The following is a 25,674-nucleotide window of genomic DNA, read 5'->3' on the forward strand; positions in this document are numbered from 1 at the left end:
AAAAAAAAAAAAAAAAAAAAAAAAAGGCAGATAAGGAAATCTTCCTAATTTTAAAAATAGTATGTTATACAATGATTGGTCAGACTTGTAATTATTAAAGACCCTGAAGCTTACCTACCAAAGGATATCATAATAGTGCAAGACATCTGTTGTATAAGCTACTGTCCATAAAACCTCCAAGAATCTACAATTACTAATGTTGGTACTATGCACATCTACACTAATTTGGAATTTAATGGTTAGTGTTTCAAACGAGGCACTCAAGAATAAACAGTAAGAACACCGGTTTAACATTTTAGAGTTTTTTAGGGAATTTTATGACCATTCCTTTTAGTACCTCCAAATACTATTTACGCAGTACCTACACTCAAGGCAAAACAAAATATGCAGAAGAAAAGTCATCTTTGATTCAGTGTAATTAATATTTACAACATTAGAAGTTTTGGAGGTTACAAAAACTTTGGAAAATTCATGCCTTTCCGGAGTTTATAGTTTAAAAGCAAGAATTACTATAACAAGAAAAAAAAAGCAACCCCAAAGAATAAAAGACAATGCATATCATATACCAGATACCGTGTTAGAGGCAGTTTACAGAGAAGAAACCTCAATACAGAAATAGTTAGGAAAACATTACACAATCTCAATGAGAACAGATGTTTTTAAAGGCTTCAGATACCACTTGTCACTTACGGGCAGTAATCATTCACAGCTTGCATATAACTTGATGTAACTTTATCCTTATTTTGCCATCATCACCAAAAATCTACATAGTTTGAGGGAAAGGTTAGTCGGGACATTCTAAAAAACTAACGACTGATCTACAAGGCTGACATTATAGCTGAAGAAATGAAATGGTGTTGTTATATACTTAATACCACTAAGGGTAGAACAAATAACTTCCAACATAAGTATTTGAGCTCTAATCTTAAGATAATTGTGAAATTATTTCAATCCTTCTTTCAGTTCTTGACTCATTCATTTTTTTATTATACGTAAGGTTCTTGATTAGCACTGAAGACATGAAGATGAGAAGAGCCCTGCTCTAAAATGGTGACAACTGAGATGTATATCATGTCTCCGACTTTATGTATAAGTGACTGAGTCAAAGGGAATATTTTTATCTTATGAATAGCAGAAATACTGGGTCTTTGTAAATTCCTATCCTATCAAAAATATTTCACTTTTTTCTTTGGGGAAAAATAGGATCAGAGTAAGAACAACCCTACTGTTCAAGAACTCATTTTAAACAGTTATTGTTATAGTCGTGGAACAATTATGAATTTATCCATTCATTTCATTCAAATTATGTGTGATGTGGCTTTAACTACCTCTTCACTAAAACTATACCTAAGATGGGGAGGAATTACAGTAATGTGTTATTCTAACCAGAGACTAAAGATCCAATGGCAGAAGAACTGTTTCAGGACATATTCATTATTTTCAAAGGAATACTTATTGTGCATTAAATATGAATTATAATAGGAGATGACAGCACTTGAACAAATCTCTAACAATTCATTTCTGGGCAAAAAATAAGCAGTATCTATTCAATATCTTTTAATTATTGTTTCACTTTAATAAAAACCACCTAGGGACAGCCATAGTTATAACTCAATTTAAATATATTTTTTCCTCAGAATGCATTTTTTGAAATCATGGTTTCCATTTTACACATTAATTGTAAATGCCCTGATAACTACACCAAAGAAATACCCATAAAAATGACACATAAGGCTATTAACGTCTTATTTCATAAGAGAAAATTTTAATTCACATTTAAAAGCAGTGTTTTCAAATGATATAGTTCATTAATGAAAATTTGTAGGCAATTTTAGCTCTGAATAAAATTCCAAAATATCTACATTTTACATTTTGTCTTCAAAGTAGAACATTTTTTCATCTTATCCTAAATGTTCTCTAATGGCCCTTTTAGTGGATAACTTTTACTTGTAATAGGACCATTTAGACTGCCAGCTTATCATTCAAGTTATAACAGACTATTTCCTTAGAATACTCCTTCATTATCATTTCATTTATAGACCAAAGTATATCAAATTCTACATAAAAATATGCATGCCCCGATTTTTTAAGTAGCAGACACATTAATTACATAAGGTAATAACACTATTCTGCTTTATATTAACAGTGTAGTATTTGCTCCAGAAATTTTTTTAATAGATTACTACTAGAGTGATTTAAGTTTTAGTTAGGAAGTTCATTTTGAGCTTATTGCATTTCATTTGTTGTATCTAATGCTATTCAACTGCTTTGTTTTTAATAATTTGCTGCCTTCATTAATTCTGAGTTTCAAATGTTGAAACATCCAAAAGTATTAAAAATTCCCATTCTAAACCACAAAGTTGGATGTATTCAATATTATATAATATAGTATATATGTAGTATCCCTCTCTCCTTTGTGTATAGAAGTACAGTTTCAAATTTCAAATATGCATTCGTCTGTTTTCTTTTAATTATTGAGAGCATTTGATTTGGGACCACTGAATCTAGGATGTTTATTAAAACATCAGACTAGTAAAGGAACACTAAATTTGGATTCAGACCAAATGAAAGGGTTTGAATTCTCCTATGTTAGTTACTAGATGTATGAACTTGGGTAAGTTTATTGACTCTAAGCCTCATTTTTTCATTTGTTAAATGTGGACAATATCATACGATTGCTCTCTGGATTAAATATTCTGAAATCTGAACTTCTTACCTTATATGATTTGGTCCTTGTCTCATCTCTTACCTTTCTTATTTCTTCACCTTGCTCTGGCCACAGCGGTCTTCTTGACACTCTGTAAGTGAGCCAGCTCATTCAGACCTCTGAGATCTTGCACTTGCCTTTATTCCTATTTAAGCAGGCTTTTGCCTAGGAAGTCTTTTCATGACTTTTTCTTTGCTTCATTTAGGTGTCTGTTTACCCCATCAAGGGTGGTCTTGCCTGGCATCTTTATCTGACTGGTACCTTAGACTCCTCCACCATGTTTGATTTCCTTATTATCAATACAATAAGGTCTATAGTACTTAAGATATTATGTATTTGTTCATTTATTAGACTTCCAGGAGAATTTAAGTTCAACGTGGGCAGAAACATCCTGCCCTGTGACAAAAACTGTACTTGGCTCACAGCTGTTGAACAATAAATAGTTGAATAAGTCCATGAGTGAATGAGCAATACCTGTAAAGCCCTTCGACCAGTGTGTGGCATACAATAAGCATTCAAGATACTCATAGTGGTTATAAATAATGAGAACACATTTTTATTACTGATGGTCTTTGAAATGGCTCGGCTACATTTTCTTGATCACACTACAGACATATGATGTTAGGCATGGGTGGACCTATCAAGGATTACTGACTCCAGTCTCTGCTCCTCAACCCCTTGCCATGAATATATAAGGGAACCATTTATCTAAAATATTAGGATGTTACTGGCTTTTCTTGCAACTTCAAAAATGTGCCTATTTTGGAAAGAAAGCTATACCAATACTTTCAAAAGTTATTTGCATTACTTGATGTTTGAAAAAATACTGAAGAAACTAATTTTTAGCAGAATTTTTTTTAGAACTACTGCAAGCCATGTGAGCTTAAAATCTGAATTGAAGATAAGGTCTTTTGTAGTAGTAAACAGATAAAAGCATAAAAGATCAAGTGTGCTAACACGGTATACCCTGGTTTATGAATTCAGGACCAAGTTTAGATATTCTCTGACATATTCTTTCCCAAATATTTAATAATTAATGCCCTTGCAAAATGATGATTTTTAAAATATAATAGCTCTTTATGGAGAAAAAAGGGTAAGGTAAGTTACTTTGAGTGGGTTAAACTGGAATAGTTGACTTTTATTAACAACATTATGAGGCATATAGAATAAAAAATTACCACAAAAAGTATAGAACTTAACATACACTTAACAAAAGTTGAAGGTTTGCATTAATGTCAAATCTCATATAGAAAGCTCTTGAGAGAAGGATTTATGAATATAGTTCTACTCTTTACCCTTACTAGAGATAAACTTTTTGTGTGTCGTGTCTTACCTATTATGTGTGTGTATGTGTATATATATATGCATATATATATATATGCATATGTGTATGTGTGTGTGTGTGTATGTGTATATATAATCTTCTTGATCAAAGTGATAGTAACATAAACAACTGGTAAGCAATGTTTCTTCCAGTATGTTCCTTCTGGGGTGTTCAGTAAAATTAGAAACTCCTGGATGCAGTCTCTAAAATTTTTGAATCCTTGGCATTGGCATTCTGGATTCTGATTCACTAACAAGCTCCAAAGGGCACAGTTTTATGTAATCTAAAGGTTTTCAAGCTACTTGAGATTTTCTACTACAATCTGACAACTCATGCCTCAGCCAAATAAATTCTGAATTAACAGGTCTGGAAACGAGTCTAAATACATTAACTTTCATAAGTACCCTAAGTGATCCTTAGGATCAGGGAGTTTATATAGTGTTTGTAATTCTGGATAGAATGTGAAGTTCTTACAGATTCAGGACAGAGTATGTAGTTCTTGAAGATTTAAACTCAGCTGAAGGGTACTTGGAAATATGTGATTGTACCAGAGACCTGACTTAGTCTTGACCAGGTTAATGAGAGAATAGGTCCTGATCAGAAACAGTATAAGAGGATATTTCTGACCAAAGTGTGAAGGTAATGTCATTGACAGGTATTACTATTATATGACATCTTAAGAAGTCTCGGGAGCTGGAGAAATGGGAGCAAAAGTACACCAAAGTGTAGCTATGCACTCAGAAAATCCTGTTTCCTTTGCTTGTATTCTCTACATATCTTCTTCTTTAACAAAGAAATAAAAAGAATCTAGTAGAGAGATGTAGAAACTTAATAACAGCTAAGTTTTTTAAGTACTTACTATGTTCCAGATAATGGTCTAAAAGTATTTTACAAATATCATCTCATTTAATTCTTCCACAATCCTACGTGATGAAGAAATAAGCCTAAAAGTCTAAGCAACATACCCGAGCTCACACAGTGAGTGACAAAGTTAGGATGTGAAACCAGATAAAATCAACTAATATAAGGACAATGCAGAAAACATATCTGCAAAACACAGTTGACACTGTACTAAATACCTTTAAAATATTTGCTCGGATGTTTTTAATATTATGCATACTTTTATCTTAGAAAAGCTTAGTATTCAATCAGATTTTCTCAGTCTGATCTTCGTTTCTCACCCTGTCAACATTCTCTGGTAATAGCAGCTGCAATAGCACCAACAAAAAATCCCTCTTGCCAATTTACTGATTGGGTTGAAATTGATCTGATTTTTTCATAATTATAAATTGATTTTGTCATAATATGCAGGATTTAGTTGAAGCATTTTAATTAAGTAGTTTGAGCCTTCACGGCCTGATTTTCACAGAAAGGCAACTTTTTCTAGGCTGGTATTTCCGTGAAGTTTGTCCCCAGGTTGAATTCACAAACTAAAGCCAAGATTGCTGACAGCCTATTAGCATGTTAGAGAGGAATACAACACAGCTCACTAAAACACTAGGACATCCACATATGAACTACTATTAAACTAAACTGTCACTAAACCTGCTTGTGTGTGTGTGTGTGTGTGTGTGTGTGTGTGTGTGCAAGCTACAGATGAGTTGAAAAAATGAAGAATGAACTTAAGACTTTCTAGCTTGCTGGGATATTACAGAATATTTACTTTGTTTAATGTTTTTCTCCTTGGAATTACAGTATCTACGGACTTTCTGAACCATCATCTGTCACAGATAAAAATGTTCAGAATTCTGGGCCCAAGGACTGAGCTCTTTCTTCAGCATATCTTCAGAGGCTGCCTTCTAGCTCGGTACTAATCCATTAATCACCACAGCATGAAAATGATGCACTTAACTGCTCTAATATTCAGTCCACATTCTAGTTGTGTCTACAAGGATACTGTGAAACAATCAGACAATGTTTTGCTGATATCAACTCATACCCATGGCGCTCATCTAATCTAGTATTTCAGTGGTTTAATCTGAAGAGGAAAAGTAAGTTTTTCTTTCCCCCATAAACCTGTTCTGCCTATTACTGTTCACACCACCTTCTGATCCAAGAAATTCTAACTTATCTTTTTCATATATTGATTTGGAATCATGAAGAGCTCTTCAGTGAGCTGTAAGAAATGTAGGCAATGAGTCTATACTCTCAATTACCTGATTTAAAATCTTGAGCCTAAACCAAAGTGACTACAAATGGACTGATATTTTCTTGACACTGAATATTGCACACAGATTTTTATTTCTAAAACAATGCTTTTATCATGTCATTTTATCTCAATACATGAAATTTAAATCAGGAAAAGAATTGCATATCTTCAGTTTCTCAAGATAACTGATAATAACTGAAAGCATAACATATTTGTGGTTTTTAATATTTTGAAAATGAATTCAATTAGGCCCGATTATTTGAACCCATTTATAACAGTCAGATGTTTGATCTATTTATTGTTATATACTTATTCAATTTCTTCTTAAAAATAGTTTTATGATAAAAGAAGTATGAGCTGATTCCTCAAATATAAAATAAAGCCCACATAAATATATACAATAAAAAGTAAAAGTATCTTGTTCTACTTTATCTTCATTCTTCCTGGAAGCAATCATTATTAAATATGTAGAGCAAGGGGATAATGTGATTAAATAATCTATACAAGATTATTATTATGGCTGTGGTATGCAGTTACATGGGGAATTTTTTTTTTTTTTTTTTTTTTGAGACAGGGTCCTGTTCTGTAGCTCAAGCTGGAGTGCAGTGGTATGATCATGGCTAACTGCAGCCTCGACCTCCTGGGCTCAATTGATCCTCCCACCTCAGCCTCCTCAGTAGCTGGGACTACACGTGCGTGCCACCACACCTAGATAATTTTTGTACTTTTTTCTGGGTAGAGATAGGGTTTTGCCATGTTGCGCAGACTGGTCTCAAACCCCTGGGTTCAAGCTATCCACTCACCTTGACCTCCCAAGATGCTGGGATTACAGGTGTGAGCCATTGTGCCTGGCCTATATAAAGAATTATTGATAAGTCTTTTCTCCCTTTGCACAAATCTGAGATTTTGAATAAGAAAGTGTAAAACATAATTTCCAAGGTTCAATCTCTATAGCTTCAGTTGAATGAGGAATTCTTAAATAATGTGTGTATTTTTGACAGGGGATGTTTTAGGGTAGGCAAAATAAAATCAGTTCATTAATCAATACTTCATTATTGGTTATTATATGAATAAGTGAAAAAATGCTGTACATATATTTATATACTTTGTAGACAAAAGACTATTTCAGGGCCAAATGGAGTAAAGGGATATGTAAATATATATTTAAATACACTATACCAGAGTTTATCTCACAAGAAAAATGAGTGTCCATTAAAAGAGAACAGTGAATTTTGACACCTATCCACTGAAAATAAAACAACAAAAGTCAAGTCATGGTATCAATCAAAAAAGCATTTTTTCTAATATCTCAGATAAATGAAAACAACAAGGGTAAAAAGTAAGGTTAGTTCTAGGACACATGCTAAAATTAATTCCTTGCCTACATGTTCTTAGTTTGGATTTTTACCAACACTATTCAAATTTTAGTAATTTAACAGAGGCTTAGGTCATAATCTCCTCTCCCCATTTAAAATCCTTTAGTTTTAAACTGATAGCATTATGCTGAAAACACAATGGAGAATGGTTTGGGACACATTTAAAGAAGTTACCATTTGCAAACTCTATTATAATTTTCCCTCAAATAGTCAAAAGAGAGATGAAACTGTAAATCAACATTTATCAAATTTAAAGATTATGCTTTTGATTGGAAGAAAATAAGCGGTAAGCACTTAATGAATTTAGTAATGTTTGTTATTCGATGTGAATAAAACAAAGTTTATTCATCTTTCCCATTTATTTATTTACATTATTTACTTACACTATCAACAAATATGTATTGAATACCTATTATCTACCAGGTATTATTGTTTGATATATTGTTGAAAATACATCAGTAAATGAAATAGAGCAAGTCATGGTCCTTATATAACTTCCACATTTTACCAGGGAAGACAGACAAAAACACATACAAAATAATTTCAGATGGTGATAAAACTGTAAGAAAACTAAAGTGGGATAAGATGTTAGAGAATTACAGGTTAGGGGGATACAGACAGATACGAGTACAGGAAAATTTCAGACTCTGAAATTCCTATAATTGACCACTACAGATGATGAAAATGTCCCTTACTGAAAATGAACCTACATTTTGTATTCAACATAATTTCAATTTGCTTAACACTTCCTGTATTCCAAATCACCTCTTAGAGAGCATTCTTTTATTTTCTATCTTAGTTTTCTTCTACATGTGCAATCATTTTCTCAGCATACTTTTAATTAAGACTGTTTCTAAGATTATACTTCTGGTGATATATATTGAAAGCTTAAAACCTTTTGAATTCTGAATTGATGAAATAAAAATGCTTGATAATTTGGCAATCTTAAAGGATCAATGACATTTATTTAAAGAAAAATATCATTAAATGGAAAATAACCGTGGCAAGTATTTAATGGTAAATAATGAAATTAATTTACATAGAAACTATTTGCTGACCTAGAGAAAGCCTAGCAAATGATGAATGTTGTTTTTAGTGTATACGTGCATATGCGTTCCTGTGGGATGGCAAAGGTAGTAGGGATAAGGAAACATTTTAAGTTCAAAGATTCTTAACTTTAAACAAATAGCTGGATTTCCACCAAGAAATGAACACTGGGATGTATTTATATCTCATGCACTTTCTAAAGTCCCCAACTTCCAAAATCACATTATTGTAATTGAGAAAGTAACTATATCTTTTTTAAAAGTAGCACCACATTTGGTGATAACTTTTTAAAATGAGTGCTATGATAAAATAATCTTTCATGAAAATCTTTTATAAAATGGAAGTTTAGAAAATATTATAAAATATGAAAGCATAGGAAATTATTAATATATTAAATATATTTTAAAAGTATCAAACCAATAAATTAAACTTTTATTGACCAAATAGCCCATAGGAATATTTTTAAACTATTTCTTTTTTGGCATAGCATGTGGGTTACAAACCAAGTGTTGGATCCAGAGAACTTATTTCATATTCAAGTTCCACTTTAGCTATATGGTTTGGGGCAACTTAACTCTGTGCCTCAGTTTACTCATCTCTAAAATGGGGATAATAATATCTACCTCTCAGCATTGGTTTTTAGGATTAAATGAGTGCCTAGAAAAAGTATCTAAAATTAAGCAACCAAAGTTAGCTATTAACTCAATATTTTCCTCTCTATATAAACATACTTACTTTTAGGAAAACTTGCAGATCTTGAGTCTGAGTGTGCTGTAGAATGTCTTGCTGTAAATGTTTGAATATAGCTATACAGATATACACTTGATAATCAGGACCAAGGAAAACACAAGTAGCAATATAATGGCAGATTTCTATCCAATCTAAATAATTCCAAAAACACTGGGTTATCCATTGCAGGCAAATCTTTAAAAAAAAAAAAAAAAAGTAGTAAGTTCATTTAAAAACTTATAAAACCACATTTGACTTTTAAAAAACATTAACCAATAACTCATAAAAAACCAATGAAAAGCTTAGCACTGAATCAAAATACAAAGACAGTCTTCATACATGCCTAACAAGGATGCTTCTCCTATTTGCTTCAGTTGTGAAAAAAACTTTCACGGCCTTGGAATTCAGGCCTTAAGGGTAACTGATAGTGGTCACACTCCTCATATACCTATTACTCAATGCCTTCTTTATTCATATCGTGCTCCTCTTACCCACAACACCAATCTGCTCTCTACAGATAACAAATGCTAAGAGACTATTTTAATTCAGAGATGGGAGTTTTTTTTTATCTATCCTACCTACAACCACAGATGTATAATTATGCAGATGACAGATTGCTAAATGTTACATTAATGCAAATAGACTCTTCCCGAATCAGAAAACAATTTAAACCTAACAGAATTACATAACATAAAACCGGGAGCTAATGCAGAAAATATTTCAAAATGAGACTTTTACAAAAGGAATTTTTTTCCTGTTTATTTTTTGAATAACATTTGTTCAGATTATAAAAGCAATGCGTGCCCGCTGTGGAAAACAGAAAAGTTTAAGAAAAAACAATAGCGATGACACAGAGATTATAAATACTGGAAACATTTTGATACATCAATGTTATGGGTAAAGTTGAGCCCCACTCAAAAGATATGTCAAAGCCCTAAGCCCCAGAACCTCAGAATATGACTTTATTCGAAAATAAGGTCTTTACAAACGTAATCAGGTTAAAACGAGGTCATTACAGTGAGCCCTAATCCAATACGACTGGTGTCTTTATAAGAAGGGGAAATACAGTCACAAAGACAGGCACACGAAAGGAAGACAATGAAAAGACACAAATGGAGAATACCATGTGAAGCAGCAGTATGTATCTGCAAGCTAAGATTCTAAAGGCTACTAGAAACCTGGAGAGAGGTAAGTAACAGTTCTTTCCTCAGCAACTATGGAGTGAACATAGTCTTGTTAACACTTTGATTATGGCCTTTTGGCCTCCAGAAGTGTGAGAAAATAAATTTCTGTTGTTTTTAACCACCAAGTTCATGGTACTTTGTTACTATAGTTGTAAGAAACAAACACAATTACTTTCCAATATTTCCACTCTCATTTATGATTTACAAATTACTTTACCTTCGATGAAAGATTCCCCTTATTTAATATCTCTTCTTCTTTAGTTTTATGGGGCTTTTTCTTTGGAGATGTGGGGAGGAAAAGGGAAAAGATTTAATGGCTTATCTCAATTTGTCATAGGTATAGAGGATACAAATATAGAAATTGTCCTTTTGTGTTCTATCATTTTGTTCTTCTAAAAATATATTGTTGAAAAGGTTCTAAAAGTTGTTTTTCATACCCTTGATTCAACTTTCGGGCATGCTTTTAACTGATTTGAACAAACTAACACATATTACTTTGCTGGAATCACAGGCAGGGGGGCTTAAACAACAACAAAAAAATTTTCTCTCTATTCTGGAGAAATTCAAGATCAAGCTATTGGCAGGGCTGGTTTCTTCTGAAGCCTCTCTGAGGCGTATAGATAGATGGTTGTCTTTCCCTGTGTCTTCACATGGGATTCCTTTAGTACATGTCTGTGTCCCAATTTCCACTTTAATAAAGACACCAGTCATATTGGATTAGGGTCCAACTTAATGACCTCATTTTAACTTAATTATTTCTTTAAAGGCCCTATTCAAATACAGTCACATTCTGAAGTAGTGGGGTTAGGACTTCAACAGGTGACTTTTGAGGAGACACAATCAGCCTATACCAGAGGGTATTATTGAATTTTTGTTTTCCAGACATTATTACTCATATCAATTATAAACCTTTAAATAAGGCTATTAATTCTGTTCTCAGGTATAAGATTTTCCTTTACAACTATAATGTTTCCCTCCTGTTATGTTCCAAAATCTTTCCAAAGAGCCCATAAGTTTTAACTCAATATTAAATTAGAATGTATCTATGAATACCCAATATTTGTCAACAGGCAGTATATATTAAATTCTCCTTGGTCCTACCTTTACTGTTCACTTGGCATTAATAGGATGCACCTCCCAAATTTCAACATGGAGGGTAGGCTGGCATGCAGAGTACATTACTAAATCTCCATTGCCCCCACCCTGACAAATCCCTGTAATATGGCTCTAGTGGACTGAGGAAGAAGTATCTCCTGCTCCCTCTGGATTAGGCAGACTGAAGCAGTAGTACTTTGACTAGGAGCAGTAATTCTCTAATTGCCGGTTGCCCTGCTGCCAAGATTCTCTCTCTGTTCTTTGCTACAGCTATTAATGCCAATCAATTTAAGGCCATGCTGTATTAATGAAAATCTAGAGTCTCTGGGTGGATAAAGAAAGAGAAACAACTCAAGAATGAAAATAAATACAACGATCCCCACAGCTAGAGAAAACGGTTCCTCCCATTCAATTGTTAGTTTCAGGAGTGAATGGGAAGTTGATAAAGATGTGGGATCTCAGCTTCTGTCCACCATCTACATTGGTTAAAAGAAAGTCACCCTAGAATCTTCAACAGTTCATTATTATACACAGTTTCTAATGCAGTTGCAATTTTTTGGCATGTATATACATTCAAGCATTGTTTTCTGTACATTGAATTTTTCTTCCATTAAATGGATATAATACCTATGTTTTTTCCATCATATGGGAAATTTTGAGGAGGAAAACTGAGAGACTGTAACTGAAAGTACTTTGAAAAAGTGCTATATAAATGTTATAACAAAGGTATAGATGTTATTATTTAACAAATATTTCTTGACCACTTCATATGTACAAGGTAATATTATCATTTTTTATGTGAACAAAAGACATTTATCCCTGTTTCACAAAGTTTACACGTAAAGGGGAGATATACTTTTTAAACATATGACCCTCTTCACTTGGTAGAAATTATATTGGCTTTACTATATTTGCAAGTACTTCAGACTTACATTGAAATAGCAGAATTCCAAAACACTGTATCCCTGGAAGAATGCTGAGCTATGAGTCATAAATTTTAATCTCTGAGCAAGTGACTTCTGTATATATTTATTTTTTTAGACAGTCTCACTCCATCATCCAGGCTGGAGTGCAGTGGTGCAATCTCAGTTCACTGCAACCTCTGCCTCCTGGGTTCAAATGATTCTCATGCATCAGCCTCTTGAGTAGGTGGGATTACAGGTGTGTGCCAAGACCCTAGCTAATTTTTGTATGTTTGGTAGAGACAGGGTTTCACCATGTTGGCCAGGATGGTGGTCTCGAACTCCTGACCTCAAGTGATCCACCTATCTCAGCCTCCCAAAGTGGTGGGATTACCTGCATGAGCCACCACACCTGGCCACTTTCGTATTTTTATAAAGTTCTGCAAATCAACTGACAACCTAGATTTCTAATAGGACAGAGGAAATAGTATGTGTCCAAACAGACATAATGTAGTGTTCTTTAACATTATGGAATTTTTAAAAACATATATAAAGGAAGATAGAACAGTACATGAACTAGACAATTTCAAATTTTGATTGGTTGATATGTGTCTTAAGTTACTTTTCCCCTATAGGTTCCCCTCCTTTCCTGCATCCCTTTCTCCTACTAAAGATGTTTCCTCCAACTGCATAGTATTCCATTGTAGATAAACCACAATTTATTCAACTAAGCCCCATTCATGGACATTTGCAGTGTTTCTAGCCTTTAGATACTATAAAGAATACTATAAAAACATATTTGTGGATATGTATTTTCAAATGTTTTCCCTGTGTATTCCTCGCTTAGAGCTCTACAAATGAGACTGCTGTGTTAAAGAATAAATGGACATGTAACTCTGTCAGAAAATGACAAATTACCATTTATATGTCTCAAAATATATTATTATATTTTCAAAACAATCAGTTGAGTCTTTATATTCATTGGAAAAAAATGTTAATATCAATAGTAATGAAATAGGCTTATACAGAAAGTCAAACAAATGAATTTTGTTTTATGGTAAACCACCATTCCATATGTAATGTAGAACTAATTACACTTTAAGACATTTAAATAGCTTTTTAGGCTTGTAAGGAAGGAAAATCACTTACATAATATGCATTAAAATCTACCACAGCTCTCCTAGGCAATTTTGTTCTTGAACCATACTTAAGATTATGCCAAAGGACATTAAGATGCCACACTGAGGTGCACATTATTTTATCTGAGATAAATTATTCCTCCTTGTAACTAGAATTATAAAACAATCTTCAAAGGTTCTCATAAGAACATTAAGTCTTCCTCTTTTCCTATTTGAATACCCTTTATTTCTTTCTCTTGCCTGATTGCCCTGGCCAGAACTTTCAACACTATGTTGAATGGGAGTGACAGAGGACATCCTTGTCTTGTGCCAGTATTCAAAGGGAATGCTTCCAGTTTCTGCCCATTCAGTATGATATGGGCTGTGAGTTCATCATAAATAGCTCTTATTACTTTCAGATACGTTCCATCAATACCTAGTTTATTGCAAGTTTTTAGCATGAAATGGTGTTGAATTTTTCTGTATCTATTGAGATAATCATGTAGGTTTTGTCATTAGTTCGGTTTATGTGATGGATTACATTTATTGATTTGCGTATGTTGAACCAGTCTTGCATCCCAGGGATGAAGCCAACTTGATCGTGGTGGATAAGCTTCTTGATGTACTACTGGATTTAGTTTGCCAGTATTATATTGAGGATTTTCACATCGATATTCGTCAGGCATATTGGCCTGAAATTTTCTTTTTCGTGTGTGTCTTTGCCAGGTTTTGGTATCAGGATGATGCTGGCCTCATAAAATGAGTTAGGGAGAATTTCCTCTTTGTCTACAGTTTGGAATAGTTTCAGAAGGAATGGCACCAGCTCCTCCTCAAACCTCTGGTAGAATTTGGCTGTGAATTGGTGTGGTCCTGGACTATTCTTTAGTTGGTAGGATATTAATTACTGCCATAATTTCAGAACTTGTTGTTAATCTATTCAGGGATTCAACATCTTCCTGGTTTAGTCCTGGGAGGGTGTACATGTCCAGGAATTTATTCATTACTTCTAGATTTTCTAGTTTATTTGTGTAGAGGTGTTTATAATATTCTCTGATGGCAGTTTGTAGTTCTGTGGGATCAGTGGTGATACTGTATATATAGAAAACCCCATCATCTCGGCCCAAAATCTCCCTAAGCTGATAAGCAACTTCAGCAAAGTCTCAGGATACAAAATCAATGTGCAAAAATCACAAGCATTCCTATACACCAATAACAGAAAAACACAGAGCCAAATCATGAATCAACTTCCATTCACAATTGCTTCAAAGACAATAAAATACCTAGGAATACAATTTACAAGGGATGTGAAGGACCTCATCAAGTAGAACTACAAACCACTGCTCAAGGAAATAAGAGAGGACAAAAATAAATGGAAAAACATACCATGCTCATGGATAGGAAGAATCAATATCATAAAAATGGCCATACTGCCCAAAGTAGATTTATTATTATTATTATACTTTAAGTTCTAGGGTACATGTGCATAACGTGCAGGTTTGTTACATATGTATACATGTGCCATGTTGGTGTGCTGCACCCATTAACTTGTCAATTTACATTAGGTATATCTCCTAATGCTAACACTCCCCACTCCCGACTCCGCACAACAGGGCCCGGTGTGATGTTCTCCTCCCTGTGTCCAAGTGTTCTCATTGTTCAATTCCCCCCTATGCGTGAGAACACGCAGTGTTTGGTTTTTTGTCCTTGAGATACTTTGCTGAGAATGACGGCTTCCAGCTTCATTCATGTCCCTACAAAGGATGCGAACTCATCCTTTTTCATGGCTGCACAGTATTCCATGGTGTATATGTGCCATAATTTCTTAACATAGTCTATCATACTACAAGGCTACAGTAACCAAAACAGCATGGTACTGGTACCAAAACAGATATATAGACCAATGGAACAGAACAGAGGCCTCAGAAATAATACCACACATCTACAACCATCTGATCTTTGACAAACCTGACAAAAACAAGAAATGGGGAAAGGATTTCCNGAGAAATGCAAATCAAAACCACAATGAGATACTATCTCACACCAGTTAGAATGGCAATCATTAAAAAGTCAGGAAACAACAGGTGCTGGAGAGGATGTGGAGAAATAGGAACACTTTTACACTGTTGGTGGGACTGTAAACTAGTTCAACCATTGTGGAAGACAGTGTGGCGATTCGTCAAGGATCTAGAACTAGAAATACCATTTGACTCAGCCATCCCATTACTGGGTATATACCCAAAGGATTATAAATCATCCTTCTATAAAGACACATGCACATGTATGTTTATTGTGGCACTATTCACATGAGCAAAGACATGGAACCAACCCAAATGCCCAAAGTAATTTATAGATTCAATGCTATTCCGATCAAGTCATCACTGACTTTCTTCACAGAATTGGAAAACAACTACTTTAAAGTTCATATGGAACAAAAAAGCCTGAGTAGCCAAAACAATCCTAAAGGAAAAGAACAAAGCTGGAGGCATCAGGCTACCTGACTTCAAACTATACTACAAGGCTACAGTAACCAAAACAGCATGGTACTGGTACCAAAACAGATATATAGACCAATGGAGCAGAACAGAGGCCTCAGAAATAACACCACACATGTACAACCATCTGTTCTTTAACAAACCTGACAAAAGCAAGCAATAGGGAAAGGATTCCCTGTCTAATAAATGGTGTTGGGAAAACTGGCTAGTGATATGCAGAAAACTGAAATTGGACTCCTTCCTTATATTTTTTACAAAAAATAACTCAAGATGGATTAAAGATTTAAATGTAAGACCTCAAACTATAAAAACCCTAGAAGAAAACCTAGGCAATACCATTCAGGACATAGGCATGGGCAAAGACTTCATGACTAAAACACCAAAAGCAATGGCGGCAAAAGCCAAAATTGACAAATGGGATCTAATTAAACTAAAGAGCTTCTGCACAGAAAAAGAAAGTATCATCAGAGTGAATAGGCAACCTACAAAATGGGAGAAAATTTTTGCAATCTATCCATCTGATAGAGGGCTACTATCCAGAATCTACAAAGAACTCAAACAAATTTACAAGAAAAAAACAACCCCATCAAAAAGTGGGCAAAGAGTATGAACACACACTTCTCAAAAGAAGACATTTATGCAGCCAACAAACATATGAAAAAAAGCTCATCATCACTGGTTATTAGAAAAATGCAAATCAAACCCACAATGAGATACCACCTCACGCCAGTTAGAAAGGCAATCATTCAAAAGTCAGGAAACAACAGGTGCTGGAGAAGATGTGGAGAAATAGGAACACTTTTACACTGTTGGTGGGAGTGTAATTTAACTTAGTTCAACCATTGTGGAAGACAGTGTGGTGATTCCTCAAGTATCTAGAACCAGAAATACCATTTGACCCAGCAATCCCATTACTGGGTATATACCCAAGGGATTATAAATCGTTCTACTATAAAGACACATGCACACGTATGTTTATTGTGGCACTTTTCACAACAGCAAAGACTTGGAACCAACCCAACTGCCCATCAATGATAGACTGGATAAAGAAAATGTGGCACATATATACCATGGAATGCTATGCAGCCATAAAAAATGATGAGTTCATGTCCTTTGCAGGGACATGGATGAAGCTGGAAACCATCATTCTCAGCAAACTAACACAAGAACCAAAAACTAAACACCGCATCTTCTCAGTCATAAGTGGGAGTTGAACAATGAGAACACATGGACACAAGGGAGGGGAACATGACAGACTGGGGCCTATTGCGTCATGGGGGCCTAGTGGAGGGAGAGCATTAGGAGAAATACCTAATGTAGATGATGGGTTGATGGGTGCAGCAAACCACCATGGCACATGTATACCTATGTAACAAACCTGCACATTCTGTACATGTACCCCACAACGTAAAGTATAATAATAATAACAAAACATAAGTCAAAAAAGTCTGGTTAAAACAATTACCTACAGATACTCAATTAAGTCAAAATAGGTATGATTTACAAATGATAGTTTTCTGATTCAAAGATACTATTTTTAACAACTCCTCTGGCTTCATTTGCCTTCATCATAGAAAAAGTATCAGTAAAGTAAGGAAGAAAACTAACTTGGAATAAAAGTGGTTTCAAGTCCTTACACTATCTGAATGACCTCTGCAAGTCAATTCACTCCATTGATCCTGAATTTCTCCATCTGTCACACAATAAAGGTTAAAATTTTAAATGAAAAAATAACCACTCTTTATACTATGAAGAAACATGAAAACATAAGACTATTTTGTTGCACTTCATAGTACAATACTATGAAGTGTGTATATGTAGTACATATATACACTTATGTATATATAGTACAATGTAATACTATGAAGCAAGACACTGTGTCAGAAACTCAAGGGACCTGATGTGAGGCACATATATATCCATACCTTTAAAGATCTTCAATTAAAAAGAGCAAGTAAAGAATACAAATAATGATTCCACAAAGCAAGACATGTGTTTCTACTAAAAGAGGGGTACAGAAGCAGTGTACAAACACAGAGCAAAATACTTGTAAAAGATCCAGGATATTTCCATCTGGACATATATTAAAGGACAAGTACCAACAAGCAAAAATAACTCACAGGAAGGGAGAAGGTAGTATCTCAAGATGCAATGGATCCAAAACATGAAGAGGGAAGACATACACATTTATAAAGACATATGCATTTATAAATCTGACGCTGAACAAGGTCCATGCCCAGCCTTCATATCCTGCTTTGCATTTGTATGATTTACATTTTCAAAAAGCATTGTGTCACAAAAAAATAAACAGTTTTCTATAATCCTGCTTTCATAATAGTGGGGAAAAAACAGCAAATAAGAAAATCTAAGCAGGTTTTTATACTTTATATCCAGGGGATTATCTGTGTTAGCCTAATTGTTGACATAGTACAATATAATAATCAATGATATGCAGGATAGTGACTCCAAGGAATTATAAGAGATGAATCATTAAAGATACATGGTACTTCTTAAGCCAGGAAAATGAACAAAATACAGTAAGACATTTTTTTAACAAAAGATAAAATTAGTCAAAAAGTTAATGAGAACATTTGATTTTCTGTTGGTCATTTAAAAATAATATATATTCGAATTTCTTTTTTCTTTCCAAACTCAGTTACTACTAAAAGAAACTCTACAACAAATATGCATTTCTTACTACATTTATTTTTTTGTACTTCAGTTGAGCTTATTTTACTTTAGAGATCTGTGTATTTCATTTAGCAATCTGCCTACAAATTATTCACTAATCAACCAATTCCTCAGTGCCTAAAATACACAACTTCAAAAGCACTGCTCCTAATTAGATCAAAATGAATAAGCTACGAAATGTGTATCCAAATAATTACTTAATCACATATACCTATTTAGTTACTTAAAAGTTGTTTTCATATTTTATAATTAGCAATAAAATGGTAAATAATATCAACAGAGCAATGATACAACTTCCTAAGACAGATTAACCCACATGGGGAGTCATTAAAAGGACATTTTTATATGACTTTAAGAGAAAGAATAGCATTACTGTTTCAAAATAATGAAGTGGCTGTTATTAAATAAATCTGCCATTTGCATGTAGTTCCAAATTAATAAAAATACATAAAACTGATAAAGATATATCCAATTACTAGATGGATATTCTCTTTTTAATCACTAAATCGATAGAGCAGGGCTTGAGGTATTGCAAGGTTTTCCCATAGTCTTTGTTGGTCCAGTTTTAAATTAAAGAGCATATGGTAGAGACTCATAAATTACTGTATTCTTTAGACAATACACATGACACTAACGTAGAGTAGAAAAGCAAAAAGGAACTCTCAGGAATGTACTGTTCCCAGTTGAGTTTTTTAGAAGAATAGAAAGAATTGATTATTGAGTTTATAGTAAACGTTTAAACAACTGCCTCTGACCAGACTTAAAAAATTTTGTGATTTAAAATTCTAAAAGCGTTTTAGGTACATAAAGCAAGAGCAAAATTGACCAAGGAAGAGTATTCCTTTAAACTACGCGCAATTCCTTGCTATATTTAAATTTCTTATTAACTTCAGAAAGTTTAAAATAGGAAGAATAACCTCATACAAATCAATTTAATAAATGATATAAAGTTTCTTCAAAATAAATATAAAAGCTCGTATCATAATATCAAGAAAAACTAGTGTCTAATTAAGTGGAAAAGGTTTCCTATAGGATAAATCTAAGGGAACGCAAGGATAGTTTACTATTAAGAAAAACTAGGGTCTAAGTAAGTGGAAAAGGTTCCCTATAGGATAAATCTAAGGGAACGCAAGGATAGTTTACTATTAAGAAATCTATTACTGTATCACATACAAATATCAAAGAAGTCCCAAGATCAAGTTAACCTTAATCATAAAATATATTGGTGAAATTCTACATGATAATTTAATTAAATGAGACAAAATTCAATACTTTAGAAACCAAGACTGGCAGGATTCTTCTATAGCATTGATGTAGAATAATTCTCTCTAATAGACACTACTTAATGATAACATGCCGGATAATTTCTCAATAATTCAAGTCTAAAACATGTAAGCAATTATGTATAATTATTTTGGAAGAACTAGATAATTTAATAAAAACAAAATGAAACAAAGTATATTAACATTACAAAGATGGAGAATATAAATAAATCGACACAAGTCTAGAAAAAATATAACAGAATATAAAAAGATATATATTTAGTAATTATTAGCCATAACCAAAGAGAAAATAAAATTGAAACAGATCTCAAACTATACTCACTGGCAATATCTGTAATGAGAAATGTATCATATCCATGTGGAAAAAAATATGGTCTTACTAGATATGACACAAAACAAACAAATGGAAAAGCTTACTATCTTCCTAGATAGACTGAGTATAATAACACAATTTTTCTCAAAATAATTTATAATTTAACATAATAGCAATCTAAGTCTGATCCAAATTTAAATGGCCAGTTTAAATTGAGCAAACACATCTCAAAGTATATGTAGTATACACAGAAATAGTTAATTAACTTTTTAGAGGAAGGTGGAAAGTAAATAATAGGCTTATTTTTACTCAACATTAAGACATAATACAAAGTTACAATAAGTAAAATATAATTTAGGAATTGAAGCAATTTGGACAGTTGGTGCTACTTTAAAATGTCTACAAATCAATAAGATACACTCTAGTATAGGTGGGCAATTAATGAGATTCAATTAATTAACAAAATTATGGACATATCATTAAACTTACTAATGTTCAAAGAAACACAAAATTTTAAAAAGGGTAACAATTTTCACCTATTAAATTAGTGATTAGTTTTGAAAAAGCCAAATACCCAAACATGAAAAATAGGGACAGTCTTCATTTTTGTTAGAAGAACACAATCAAATTCATTTGATAACATGAGTCAAGAGCCTCAAAACTATTAATACTTACAACTTTAGATTAAGTATTTCTGCTCTCTCAGACCCTGACCTAAAGATTTAATTCTAAAGACAGATGAAGGTTTAAACCCTACAATATTAATTTTAGCCTGATTATAACATAGTGAAGCAACAATGCACACCTCCACCAACGAAGGACTGGCTATGCACAGAAAGGAGGATCTGTGGCTACTACTGTATATGACCACCAAGGCTGTGCACTGTGTAACTTGAGGCCCTAGAAAAAAACATTAAGCCTTCCTAGATCCTAACAGTAGAAACTAAGGCTGAGGCACATAGGTTAATCAACTGGGATTTTTTGTTAGATAAGACACAGTATCTCAGATACGAAACAATGTTGGCAAGAATTCTTGCCCTCTGTTACCTCAGTTAATCACTGGCATTATGAAACAAGTATTACCATCTCCATTAAAAAGCCTACAGACTTTCAGACAGTTCATGCCCTGAATAGCTGAAATTTTGTTAATAGTAGACAGTTTTATAAAGCAAACTTATATAATAACAGGCCTGGGGGAAAAAGCTAGCTTGATGATTTTAAATACACACTTTTATTAATTTAAATGTATTTCCTTATTTGATGAGAACACAGTTTTATTTGAAGACATTGAGATAAAGCAGTTGAAGAAATGCTACTCTCTTATGGATTACCTGTGATGGTGCAAAGCCAGACATGTGAAAAGCTGAAAACACAAGAGGCAACTCAGCCTTCAGTAGCATTTCAATATAATGGGTGCTGCAAAAATATACTGGATGGATGCCAGAGTCTACAGTGTCAACAGGTAGGTAACTCTGCATAAAAGAGAAAAATTAAAAATTAAATAATAGATACACAGATCATTTAAAATAATCCAACATACCTATTTTCCTTTTGCTGTAAATTGCTGCTTCAAAATTAATATGGTGGCATAACAAATTACTGTAAATATTATAATTATGTAAAGTAAAAAGAATGTTAAACAGTGTTGAAAGAAGAAATTTTGATAAAGGCAGTGTTATATACCTTCAAAGACTCAGGAATAGAGTTAATAATTTATAATTTTGGCAACTTAAACCCTTTTGGAAAGATGAGGAGGGCTGTTACATGAAAGAAAAAATACACGTGTGAGTACATGAGTAATATTTTACATTTTAATACTAAGTGTATTGAAATATGCTTAATATTCTTGGCTTTGGCCAATGATTCTCTAATGTCAAAGGATTTTAGTTTTGTCAGCTCTTGAAGATATTTGCATTGTCCCCTTTACTATGTTGATATTAACCTAAATCTGACCCTGAATTAATGATAATTCAAATTGGAAATGATATGAGAAACTAATCTCTAAAACTGGGAAAGAAGTGCACAAGGCATTCCCATAAAGGTTCGCAGGCTAACTATTTTGTATAAAATTTATGTTTATTTTTATATAATTGTATATTGATAGTTACTTATATTTTATTTTATATATAGTACATATGTATGTGAATATATACACGCATATATATTTACAAATATGTTGTTTATTTTTTCAATTTAGATCTTAGGTACAATTTATCATTGCAAATGATCAACAATGAACAGGGTATTACCAAAAATTCGACATATACCCATAATAATTGCTTTTTAACAAAGAGTAATAAACCTGAAGGTATAATTTTATGAAAAGAAAAACTGTTCAACTAGCAATTATATCAATAAAAACATTAATCAAATTAGATCTGAAGATTTTAAATAATCCAAAGACTGCCAAAAAGGTATCTTATCTTCTTGCTTTTACTGGACAAATCTTATTTTCAAACTTTTTAAATAAAATAAAGTTAATACTTTTAACTTAAAACAAATTAAACTCATAGCAATTATACGAGTTGAAATACGGAAGATTTCTTTAAAGCCTTATTGCTAATGCTAGGATGCTTTTAAGAANTCATAGCAATTATACGAGTTGAAATACGGAAGATTTCTTTAAAGCCTTATTGCTAATGCTAGGATGCTTTTAAGAATTTAGGTTTGAGTTATACACTGAAGTTTCTGAAATCAGCAAGTTGATTTACAGTGGTTTTTCTGTTTTATCATTCATCATCATAAATGATTTATTATTTCACATTCCAGAAATATATATTTGTAGAAACATAAATATTTATGTAAATGTATATTTATGAAGGGTTCTCCCGGAGATACCTCACAGTACTTGAAAAAAACATTATTTTTGTGCATTAATGAATGAAGAGATAGCACAGTAATTAGACATCTTGTAGCCAACTTTGTATCGATATGTAGGACAAAAACAAAACTTTAATGAGTCATTAAAATAATAATATGGACTGAATGAGAAATAGTATCCATTGATTTATCTTCTTTTGTGAAATACTGCAATGTGTTTCACTAATGACTATTTGTAGAATGAGCAAATTTAATAAGCATACATGAAAACAAAAATCAACTCACAAATACATTTTAGTTTTTCCATGCAAACTTAGGTAATAATTTTCTGATTACATGTCTACTAGTAGTATAAGAGTTCTATGTATAGGAAATGATTCATATACAGGCCACATTAGAAATACCTTTAGAGTAGGTCCATTAAGAGATATAGGCAATAGATTTATTAATTATATTTTCAAGGAAAATAAGTCGTTGTTATATAATGGACTCCCTATATTGAGGCAAGAGTTCTATTCTTATAAATTAGACTCTGTTGGAAGAAATTTTGCCATACTTTGTGGTAACACAGCTCCTGATACCAAGCCTTGCATAGAATAGTTGCTCAACATATTATTGACTGAATGCTAAAAAGAAAAGATGCTAATGATTACACACACGGATTGCACAGTGTGCAATTATTAGTGTCTTTTCTGTCATACAGTAAGCTCACTTATATAAAAAGTTTCATTAGTTCATCTATTAATTACCATTTCATGCCTCTATTTTACAGTAAACATTGTTCATAAAACCAGATCAATAGTGACAGCTCTGAGTCACATGAATATAACACAAGGTCTTCTGGATCATCAAATGATAAATTGTTTATTATACTTAAAGTGTTTTGATGTAATTTGTTTAGTCACCACTCTCTGAAAGGACAGTAACTCTTTATCATTCAGAATATTGGATTAATGGAACACATGCAGGACAACAGCATTTAGCATCATCTAATTAATAATCTAATACATAAACTATGCTAAGACAAAGTGCAAAAAAATTGTCAATAAAAAATTGGCTTTGTAGATCCTAGAAAGTGACATAACATGAAGCAAGGACTTTATAACATAACACTCTTCAGAATACTATATATTACTTTAGTGATTAATAATAAAAGATTAATGTTTACAAATAAAACATAGTGGTCTTAATTTTTTTTCTTCCATTATAGGTCTTTTGATGAGTCATTTTATTCCTGATATTAAGAAAATAAACTAGTTCTACGTTGCTATGAAAATGAAATAGAAAGACCCCATTAGAAAGATTTGAAACTCTCCAATTCAAACGGATTCAGTCTAGTTTGGTCCACTCTAATCCTCCACCTTTCAGACTTTGTGGGCAAAAAAGATATGCCATGCTTTACAGCAATGTTGTAGTTAACTTGTGCATCATGCATAGGGGTAACCAAAAAATTTTGCAGATTTTTTAACACTTTGATTCTATAATTCTAGATAACATCAATCTTTCTCCTGTCAGAAAAAAAAAAAAATGGGAAAACTGAATCTCCAAATATGATTAAGACTTACAGTCACATATAAGAAAAGGAAGGGGTTTTACACTAGAAATCTTTCCTACAAGTGATTGGTCACATGGCTTACATTTGTTGATATTCTAAAAGGGTTTACAAGTATGTCATGCCATTCTACTAACTGTAAAATTTAAATGTAAATTTATACTTGAATACTATTAGAATTTTTAAATCCATGAACTTTCTGAACTAGGTAATTCTTATTTTAAGAAGAGTAAGGGAGGGCTTCTGTAGTGGCTACCCAATAACTATTGCATGAATTTCCTGTTGAACTATACTGCTTCATTTGAGTATTACTTTAGCCTGATTTGTCAGTGGAGTTTTGTTTGTATACGCATGTAAAATACTCTGGTTTTTATTTCAGTTTAATTAAGTTACCTTTTCATATGTTTTACAGAGAGAGGAAATTTATGATCATTACTTCTATTTATTCTTTGAAATTACATATTTCTATGAAAATAATCTCCTGATTTTTCTTAATATATCCTTTTATTAATGGCTTCATTGTTAACAACTGGTCAAACTCTAATTCTTGATCAAACTCCATAAAGAATAACTATTTCATCATTTAGAAACTATATCATCATTTAGAAAGTTTTTTTCGGGTCGCGGAGCAAGATGGCCGAATAGGAACAGCTCCAGTCTCCAATTCTCAGCGCGAGCGACACAGAAGACCAGTGATTTCTGCATTTTCAACTGAGGTACTGGGGTCATCTCACTAGGGAGTGCCGGACAATCGGTGCTGGTCAGCTGCTGCAGCCCGACCAGCGAGAGCTAAGCAGGGCGAGGCATCGCCTCACCTGGGAAGCGCAACGGGGAAGGAAATCCCTTATCCTACCAGGGGAACTGAGATACACAACACCTGGAAAATCGGGGA

General features: G+C 33.0%; 1 protein-coding gene across 1 annotated transcript in view; it reads right to left on the bottom strand.

Annotated features, from left to right (window-relative positions):
• The window catches only part of LOC108517010 (protein broad-minded-like), a 23,707-nt gene extending 1,824 nt beyond the window's left edge, over positions 1-21,883 (bottom strand). Inside the window, exons 1-2 of the mRNA XM_017854804.1 lie at positions 21,742-21,883; positions 9,339-9,527 (exon numbers count right to left, since the gene is read on the bottom strand). Of these exons, the coding sequence (XP_017710293.1) occupies positions 9,339-9,527; positions 21,742-21,810 (258 nt within the window). The 5' untranslated portion in view covers positions 21,811-21,883. The remainder of the gene's footprint in view (positions 1-9,338; positions 9,528-21,741) is intronic.
• Positions 21,884-25,674: the final 3,791 nt, after the last annotated feature.

Source organism: Rhinopithecus bieti, unplaced genomic scaffold (assembly GCF_001698545.2).
Source record: "Rhinopithecus bieti isolate Rb0 unplaced genomic scaffold, ASM169854v2 scaffold_39810, whole genome shotgun sequence".
NCBI classification, from domain to species: Eukaryota; Metazoa; Chordata; class Mammalia; order Primates; family Cercopithecidae; genus Rhinopithecus; species Rhinopithecus bieti.